Source organism: Odontesthes bonariensis, chromosome 13, assembly GCF_027942865.1.
Source record: "Odontesthes bonariensis isolate fOdoBon6 chromosome 13, fOdoBon6.hap1, whole genome shotgun sequence".
Taxonomy (NCBI): domain Eukaryota; kingdom Metazoa; phylum Chordata; class Actinopteri; order Atheriniformes; family Atherinopsidae; genus Odontesthes; species Odontesthes bonariensis.
This window is the reverse complement of record NC_134518.1, coordinates 11,820,038-11,829,992: the sequence shown is the minus strand read 5'-3', so window position 1 is coordinate 11,829,992 and position 9,955 is coordinate 11,820,038. Positions and strand designations below refer to the sequence as shown.

General features: G+C 45.0%; 1 protein-coding gene across 1 annotated transcript; it reads right to left on the bottom strand.

Moving 5' to 3' along the window:
- Positions 1 to 1,752: 1,752 nt before the first annotated feature.
- On the bottom strand, positions 1,753 to 8,583 carry tent5d (terminal nucleotidyltransferase 5D). Its single transcript, XM_075480973.1, has 4 exons — positions 8,468 to 8,583; positions 5,870 to 6,184; positions 5,172 to 5,455; positions 1,753 to 2,738 (listed from the first exon to the last, which is right to left on the bottom strand). Exons 1-4 carry the CDS (start codon positions 8,480 to 8,482, stop codon positions 2,114 to 2,116), a joined length of 1,239 nt encoding a protein of 412 aa, XP_075337088.1. The 5' UTR covers positions 8,483 to 8,583; the 3' UTR covers positions 1,753 to 2,113.
- Between the last annotated feature and the right edge of the window lie 1,372 nt (positions 8,584 to 9,955).

Sequence of the window (9,955 nt, the reverse complement as noted above, 5' to 3'; positions counted from 1 at the left end):
AACCTATAATCGGTATAAAGTGTTTGGAAAGGACGAAGGAGGAAGCTCCATTGTTTTATTACACCATGGATCTCCTCAATTACAAGGATGAAAAAAGGGACCACCTGATGCTGCCTCTGCATGTATATTCCCACCTGAAGCACTCATTCACTCACACACATACATACACTTTCCCCTCCTCTCCTTTCTGTCTCACACCACCCAAACCACATTCCCCTCACATTTACACATTGTTGAGCTTGCTGTATTGCGTATCCTGTGCGTCATCTGGGTCCAAGCACATCTGAAGGACAGGTGATTTGTGATAAGAGGCCTCACGCAGGCAGAATTTCACAGCTTTGGGCTACTCTCCTGGGTAACAGTGTGATTTGACGGTCACGCTTAAGTGGATCATTGCAGAGCTCAATCATGGGGAGGATGCGTAAGCTGTGCAGTGTGTCATTTTGGGGAATAGTGCAGTGGGAGGGAAGTGCATGTGCTTCGTACAAAATGCCAAGTTATATTGGAATTTTTTTCCCTCTTCAAAGTCAGGAATCGGCTGTTTGGGGGATAAAAAAAATCATCCTCTCTCACATCTTGAAGGTTTGTAAGGTTTCTCTTTTATTTTATCAAAATGTACATGAATGAACTACAACAAAGGACTACATTAAAGAAGACATCAAAATGGGCAGCAATAACAGGGGTCAAACAACTGAACACACACCCAACCCGTCCCTTGACCCACCCCAGTCACACCCACAGTGCAGTGAGATAAAGACATGCCAATGATGTCTCACATTTAGGCACTTGATTTCCTTACCGAACCATCTTTGGTCAAAGTTACTGTTGCGCGACTTTAAAAGGGTTTACTGAACGTGTTTCTTGTTGTTGTTGGTTAAATCAGAGAGCAGTCATGTCAGTTTAAACCTAATTCCTTCAGTTTGGACAGATCTGCATCTGCCGTATTTAGAGATGACCAAAAGATGGTTATGACCTGACCACGTCCACGGAGTAAACTTTAGCACTGAATAAAGTAACACCAGATGATACAATACTTCACATTGAAAGGACTTCACAAGGGAAAGGAATCAAGCACTACATCTTAACACAATTTACCTGAAAACAATGCATTGTATTTGCACACAATATACTGTAACCGATATGCTGTACAGTCTACACCAAAGGCATTGTTGTTGGCATTTTTCTTTAAGAGCTAACCAGTCTGTTTTATCTTGTTGAAAGTCTTGCAAAAATAGATCAATTTCTAATAAATTAAAAGCCTTTCCTTCGACTTTAAATGGGATCTATTTAGCTACTCATGCATTTTATTTTTAACTTTGTGTGCATACAGTATTACATGTTTGGTTGCATGTTTGCATGTGTGTGAGCATATGTGTTGTGCATATGTTTTATGTGTGTGTGTGTGTTTTGATGAAAATATTGTACACACATCGTGTCCCACGGTATTATTATCTTCTTTTTTTTTTAGAATACACCTCCATCTGTAGAGGAGTAACAAAGTTACATGAAACTGTTTGAGAAGCATAGTGTTCACACAGTATTTGGCAGTGAGAAAACAGTCCTAATGTATCCATGCACAACATCAACCACAGGCAAGGTCCACATTCTGAACAAACCCATTAAGAACAACACAGTAAGAACATGAAAAGAGTGTACAAGAATTTAAGAACCTGGAAGTGTGTGTATGTGTGTGTGTGTGTGTGTGTGTGTGTGTGTGTGTGTGTGTGTGTGTGTGTGTGTGTGTGTGTGTGTGTGTGTGTATGCGTGTCTGTGTCTGTGTGTGTGAATGTCAACAGCACAGTTGGTTTCCCAGGGAGACCAAAGGCCTATGACTCATGCAGTGCATACAGCATTTTCTGGATTTTGAACAATATCGGAAGAATTATTATTTTCCCACAAAGCCCAGATAATTACATATAATCATGTTAGGACCTTATAGAGTACCCAGGGAGTTTACTGTAAAAACCCACTCAATCCCACCCCCACAGGTCTATTATAGACCAAACAGTTTATCCCTGGATTATAGTTTCCATTCTCCCGATCTTCCTTCGCAGTAAACAAAATCCCCTTGATCAGTTGTGGGTTTTGTGTGCATTGTATGCTCATGGGGGTCTCAGACTAGTCCCGTCTGTGGGTGCAGGTGTAAAGGGTAAGGTTGGTACAGCAGAGTGGATCCCCCTTGTGGTATGTAGTAGCTGCAGTAGCTGGGTTCTGCTAGATAGGGGGCACTGTGCTCAGCAAGGTACGGGGCAGGCTGGTAGAAGCATGTCACATGGTCTGTGTTAGGTATGATGTTCTGTTCACCAAGAACCTTCAATGCCAACACTGTGATCATGTTTAGTGTTTGACGCCTCTCGTGCCCCATCAGACACACCGTGCTGTCATCTATCACGCGCCGCAGTGTCATCAGGTACTGGTACTTGCTTCTCTCCTCACCGATGAAGTGGTTCTTCAAGTAGGACAGGATCTTCCTCTGTTGCTCCTGCACATCTGGGAAATCGATGAAAAAGCGTGAGCACATGTAGCGCTCCAGCGTCTTTATCTGAGTCTCGCTGGCAGGTCGGTAGTCCCTGACCAGCAAGTTGCTGTATTTCAACAAGCCACCTCCTCGAATCTCCTCAGGGTTTCTGGTAGCGATTAGACGATAGCGCAGGTGGTCCATGGCAGCCTCAAAGTCACCATACATGCTCTCTGCCAGGACCTCGACAGCAGGGACTGAGTCAGATGCCAAAGGAGCACTGCAGTCTTCAGACATGTCTGTTGTTACCTTAGGGGGCTCTTTGTTCTCAGGCACAGAAGTGGATGCTTCGATGGCTTTTGGAGAGGCAGATTCCCCGAAGCCTCCAGACTGAGAGTGAGGCAACACATGCGAGTTAGAGCTTGGGATTGTGATTGTGATTGGAAAAGTGACAGGCTCAGCATCCTGAGGCAACGAGGAGATATAATCGTGTTCCTTTTTATCCTCCAACTCCAAAGGAGAAACCCCTGAGTGAAGGGAGGGCTGTTGAATCTGTTCATCACTCTCTGCATTCAGTATCACAGACTCCAGGTCTGAAGATACCTGAGGTACAATGTCCTCAGACTCCACGGGTGGAGTGAGGCAGAGGAGGGGAGGGCTGAGGCAGGGGGAAGGTGGGGTTAGACAGACTGGAGGAGGGCTGAGGCTGAGCATTGGAGGGGTTAGGTAAGGAGGTGAGCTAAGGCAGGACGAGGTCGGACTGAAACTTAGAGGTGGAGAGCTAAAACTGGTAGTCGGACTCATGGTGTTTAACATCAGAGATGGAGGTGTTACACATGGTGGCGGGCTGAGACTGGGGGGTGAGGGAGTGAAGCATGGAGGGGAGAGACTGAGAACAGGAGGGTTGAGAGAGGATGCAGGAGGGGTGCCAGAGTCAGAAGAGAGGGGTGGACTAAGTTCTGCTTCTTGTGGACTGATGTTTGTCTGATTCATGTTAATCGTTTTGGTCCTTTCTTCTGCTCCAACTTCACCTTCGTCTGTAGGATGTCCAGGTTCTGGGCTGTTGGAGCTGGATGTGTCGTTGCATGAAACTAATGTTTCCACTGAGTCGAGAGGCCCTGATTGTTTGAGGTCGGAGACAGTTTCTCTCAAGGAGGACTGGCTTTGCTCATCAAAAACAGCATGTGTGTTTACCGTCTCGTTTAGGCTCATTTCACACGAACTCTCAGTGATTATCTGAGAGGAAGATGGCTCTTGAGGTAACACAGACTTGGGATCCACAGCTGATGCAGAGATTATATCAGGGGCTAAACCACAGGCTGAGGTAATGTCAGGGTTTGAAGATAGGTTATTGGAAGGGTTAGGCTCAAGCCCAGTCGTTGGGATATTTGAAGGGCACGAACTAGAAACTGTTGACTGCAGGTTAAAGGCTGTGTTAGATTCAGGTGTGTGGAATAGGTTTGACTCTAAACAGGGCTCATTGACAATATCACTTTCAGAAACTTGGCTGGGGTAAGGATTGGAGGGAGCCTTTCTACACATCCTCCGGGGGGGTTTAGGAGATGAGTGTTTGAGCACCACCATGTGAGACAGTCTCTCTGAGATCTTACCAGACTGAGGAGAGGAGGTCTTTTTGTCAGAAGCAAGGCTAGGTGGTGCAGGTAGAATATCCTGAGTATCTGGAGGGCTGACGGCATCATGTGTGTTTGCGGCTTTCTCTGAGTTATCGGTGGGATGTGTGCTGCAAATCTCCAGTGTATCCTCAGTGTCAGCAGGCTGTGTGCTGCTAAGTGTAATAGTGTAAGAGGTGGAGCAGGAACAATCAATACTCTGTGTGTCTTCTCCATGTTTCTCCTCTAATGCTGAAATCTCCTCTGTGGTTTCACTCATTTCTGCATCATTTTGCCTCTCTGCTTTAATCTCCTCACTGTTCTCTGTTTCCAATTTTCTTTCATCTTCCAACTGAGTCTCTATCTTTGCAAATGAGGACGTGCTAGCGTCTGGAGCAGACACGTGTAGAGTTTTATCTGCCTCATTGCTTCTGTGATCCTCCCTGAAACACTCAGATAAGTTTGGTTTATCAGAGTTCTCTGTACTGTGAGGCTCCTCTGAAGGGTTTAGACTCTCTGCCTGGGCTTTTTGTGAGGTGTCGGGCTTATCAGAATGTCCCATCTGCCCTGTGAGTTCTCTCCGTTCATCAGGCGGTTTTGTATGGCTAACGTGTTCTTTCTGAACAGAGAGTTCTTTTTGATTTGAATGTGCTGGATGTTGGCCATCACAGGGCTTAATTTGCTCTGACTGTTCTACACTCACTGAGGAGTTAGATTTGTCTAAGAGCTCTGGCTCGTGTCTGAGTTCAGTCTGAGCTGGGGGCTCAGCTTCCTCGCTGGTTTGTTTCTTTTCTGACAAAACATTTAAAGATGTCTGGTCTGTCTCATCTGATTTTTCTTTATGCTCACACACTTCTTCCACTTCTCCTAATGTTTTCTCTGGGTTTGTCTGTTCAATTTGTTGTGAGAATTCGGTCTGAGACTCTTTTTCAAGTACTTTATCTCTATTTTGTGTCCGACTGATCTGAGCATTTTTTTCATTCGATAAGTCTCTACCTGTGGACTTATTATTTTGAGCTGTGGTTTGATTGAGCACTGAGGGAGAGGATTCATTCGGACTTTCTGTGGGCTGGTCCTTAAGATTAACAGTACTCATTTTGCGCTGTGAGTCCTGCTGCATGTAGGACTCTAGTAGACGGTCCAGAATGATCTGGAAAGAGTCCACACTGAACTCAAACTGCCGCCTTAGCACGCTAACAAATTTGAGCTCCAGGTTTTTGCCGCTGTTGTTTGACAGGGAGATCAGGCTCCAACGGTCATGTTCATTGAAGACTTTAACCATTTTCTGAACATAGGCTTCCTTCATAGTTGCACTGCTGATCCGCTCTCTGTTGACTCCGGCAGGCAGGCAGTCCAGCAAGCAGCCAAGCACAGATTCTTTGATCACCTGTGGGGACAAGAGGTCAACAGCATGACGGCTACAGCTAATGACAGTGATCTGAGTGCAGCTTTGCTTGTATTTCTAAAGTGAATATCGTGGTGCTGCTATGGTTTTATGTGTCTGTATGATGATATTATGCTATTAAAAGCACCAGAAGCCTTATCGTACAATATTCTACAATGATGATTAGGACTGGAGCATTATCATTATCTATATTGCACCAGGAAAATCACTTTACTCACTTTAGATATAGTAAATATTCAGCACAGCAGAGTACAGAGTCTAACGAGCACCTGGTGTTTAAGGATAGCAAAACAGAATGAATGTTTGCCAAATGCAGAGGACTGAACCCCATTTCTCAACCCGTTTAACCATGAACTGCTCCCAGTTCTACCAAAGCACTGTAAAAATAAATTGTACCTGGAACTCCTCTTGGGTGGGCAACTCCACTCCAAAGATGATGTCCAGGTCCTTGTAGCTCGTTCCGTTATCTCGAACAAGGACATGGCTGGCTGTGGAGCCATTCAGACGAACATCTCGGACTGTGATTCCCTGCTTCTGCAGCCTGGCCCGCACTGCTATGATGATGTCACGAGGACGCAGCTCCAGTGTTGGAAAGTTCCCACGGCCGTGGATAGGAACCACTTCCGATAGAACCTGATGGAGGACCTCCACCTGCTCAGTGTTTAGGCTGTGAAACCGCTGACTGGATTTCTTTTCAGACATGCTGCTGCCCTGAGGGGATGGAGGAGGGAGACAGTAAGAGTTTAATAAAAACCCTATCAAAATGTGATACATATTAAACTCTCTCACGCTGGCCGTTTGTCACACACACACACACACACACACACACACTTAGCACTCAGTCACCCTCAGATGCACGCTCCCCGCCAGTCTGCAAGTCACAGCTTGGCTGACAGCTTTTCCACAATGCTAATGTAACTGCTGTGTTGACAAGCTGACACATGGAGCAATCCACGTAAATGTGCTTTGCATAAATATTCCTCTCCTGCCCAACTACAACAAATTAAGGGAAGGTGTTTGGAGTCTGAAATACTGAAGAATTTACCACCCACAACTCATACCACATGAATTAGTCACTTCTTAACCATAGCAGTATTACATCTAGTTCTGATCTCTTCAAAACATTAAAAGAACAAGAAGAAAAAAAGCACTATACTATTCAACTGTTGTATTGTAAGACAACAGCAATACATGTAAAGTCAGACTAAATCTTTGTTTATTATTATTTTTTTACACCAGAGGAGCAAGGGTTAAGCTGAATGAGTCATCACCAACAGACTGCATTAATCACACCAACGTCACTAATTAAAGACACACATCTGTTTTTGTGTCCGTGCGTGCGGCACATGATGTGTGTGCGTTACAAACAGTGGCACACGTTCAAGCGAGTGCTGGAAAGCTTTAGTGTAGCGCCTGTGAAAATTGAAAAATTAATTGGAACAAAGTGGAAAGTTAATATCAGTCAATTAGTTGTTGTTTTTTTTTTTGGTTCGTCTTTCGTGTGCAGAACACACACAGCCCCTGAATCCCCACAAACTAGGTACATTATTTCAATGAGCCACAGTATTTGACTACCAAGTACATCCGAAGAGCCTCCGTTATGATTGAGCGTGTGATTGTGTGCGCCTGTCGAAGCGTCTCAGGCAGTGAGCCCTCGTGTTTGAGAAAGCAACTGCGGTTCATACCAGCCCATTATGATCTATTGTGTGCTTTAATCAATAGTTGTCACTCAGTGCTACAGCTGAGTGCTGCTGATTGCCATGATTTTTCAATACTAGCAGGCTAAACACAGGGATACTAATGAGCTGTAATGGGATGCTTTCCAGTATCAGTTTGGCAGACATCAGAGGGTCACAGTCAGTTGCAAACACAAACAATTTATTACAGGGAGTGTTTAGATGTCCTCTAATATATCAACCAACTCTTTACTCTGTAGGTTAACGATACTAAAGACAATCCTAGCTGATCCTTTAAAAAGAAAGTAAGCCTGCTTACCAGCGAACAAACAAGTTGTGAGACAACAAAGAGCTCCCGAAAGACTGCTGTGAACAAGACATCAGCATCCCACTTCAGCCTCAAGTTGCAGAATTATCGCACCTCCAGAGGCATCGAACAGAGCTCCAGGAGCTGACACCGATCGTATACACAATGAAACAATGTGCTGAGGAGACGAAGAGGCACTGCGGGACTGTTTTTCAACTGGCCCCCGTCTCCTCCCCTCCCCTCCCCTTTCGCACTCTTCTGCAAACTTGCAGGCTGAGTGACTCATCCAGGCGTATCGGCTCAGCTAATCTATGGCCACTGAAAACCCAACAAATCTGAAGCTCACATAATACCACATGTGAACCGTACACAAACAAATGATGCTCTTTGAGCTTAGCTTGCTGTGTTACAAGCACAGAGGTAAACAAGCAGTCCTGGCCTGGGTGTTAAAAAGGGGAGAGAAAAAAAAAAAAAAAAAAAAAACACCCTAACCAGTGTAGCTGTCCATTTCCTTGACTTTTTCCTTTTTTTCTAAAAACAAATAAGAGATATATTGAGTACTTTTGAATACATTCGCTTCTTTTCTTCGCACTTTCCCTTCAAGTGACCAAATATAACCCACAAATTCGAACACAGATGTCAACAACTCAGCATCCATCGTGTTACCACACAACAGTACATGAGGTTGAAATGTTTCTCTACAAAACATAGATTTCTACAGCAAAGCTGCTCCCATTTGTTCACATGAACTAACAAACCTACTGGATATAATAGTTGAGTCCATCATTATTCAAAATGAACTGGAAACGAGCCCGAGTCCTGCTGTGTTACCATCTGCCCTGCTGGTCTTCGCGTTAATCCCCTTATTACGCACTTATTTACACCTGAGGTGCCAGGTGGAGGCAATTAACTGCAATTAAGAGGCAGGCAGCCGAAAGGGCACTAAAATGCCACCTCTCTCTACCAGAATTAGAAAACATAGGCTTAACAGGGCTGAAGGGGGGTTCTTACCTGTTGCTGTGACATTCGAGGGAGCGACAGGCTCCTGGCTTGGAAGCAAAACTAAACCTGGAGTATCCACCGAGCTACAGGTTCGGAGAGTTCGCGTGTCTTGAATGAGGTTTTTTTTTTTTCTCCCTTTCAAGTCCCTACTCACTCCGCTCAGACCGGGCGCTGTCCAGAAGGCGCGTGGTGCTGAAATGAAGAGTGAAACGAGTCCTCACGCTCTTGTTTTCTCCCTCGGCCGCCCGGAGCGTAACGCAGTTTCCATAGCGACCTGCCGTCACTCAGTTATGACTAGGGAGTGTGTATGTGTGTGTGTGTGTGTGTGTGTGTGTGTGTGTGTGTGTGTGTGTGTGTGTGTGTGTGTGTGCGCTCACAACAATGATGGTGGAGTTGGGGTGGTGGGAAAGAGGGCGTTAACAAGTGTCAGGGGTAATTTGTGTGATAGCCTAACCCTATGCTTAGAAAAATAAGTTTATAAGCTACAGGACACGACACGCGCTTAACGGATATCAGACTTGGGCTTATCGTCACTTTTGTTTGCCATACAGCTTGTGACGACAAAATCCAACCTCACTGATCCCCTAAATATTGAGCCAAATACTTTTAGCAAAGAGACCGCCACAGAGGACCCTAGCGGCTTTTGACCATGTGGCGTAGGCTGGAGGATATTTTTCAAACGCCAACCCCCCACTCCCACCACGGAAACATCATTATATCTAATGCAGTGTCCATCATATACAGTATGAGTCATCCCCCTCTTCCCAGCCGTTAATCCCACCCCAACCAAGCCTTCCCTGACGGGCCGGTGCACGTACACACTGGAACCTTTTTCTATCTTAGCATTGATCCTTTTTACCCTCATGTTGTAATTTATTGTCCCACGTCTTACCGCTCACTAATTCCTCTTTATGAATCCGTCTGTGTTGGCTCTTAAACGAGTCTGCTCGTGACTAGTTTAAATAAGAAGTTACATTATTGTCTGTGTGTGTATACGTAGAGAGAGGGAGGGGGTGAAAACGTTATGGCGTACACACAAACACACACCGAGTGGCTTTGCAGAAAAGGTCAATTTACTCCCTCACAAAAAAAAAGCACAAATGACGTCACTAGACATGTACCCCAACCTACCGATACCGGGTAGAAACTATTTTTAGCCAGGATGGAACTTGTCTCGCTTTCGACACGCGCGTCCACTTCTCGAACAGTCGTGACGTATTGCGCGCGAGCACACCAGGCGAAATCGTGATCGTGTGTGACGCCGGTGAAAGGTTGTCAGCACTACTAGCGATTTTATTCAAAGATAAAGATAAATCAAGATAGTTCACACACATATCATTTTCTAGCAATACTGGGTCCAGTCAGTTTTACTGTGATCATGTATGAACCTCAGTGACACGTAGCATATCACACATGAGCCTATCTTTGTAGGTTATTGATTATTAGCTCATCATGCATTAACCAGCTTATATGATCCAATTTCACCCAATTCTTGTT

Coding starts and splice junctions, on each gene's coding strand:
- tent5d (XM_075480973.1), bottom strand. Junction 5,456..5,869: donor CCACCCAAGAGGAGTTCCAG/GTACAATTTATT, acceptor TTGTCCCCACAG/GTGATCAAAGAATCTGTGCT. Junction 2,739..5,171: donor TACATGCAGCAGGACTCACA/GCGCAAAATGAG, acceptor TGAAGACTGCAG/TGCTCCTTTGGCATCTGACT.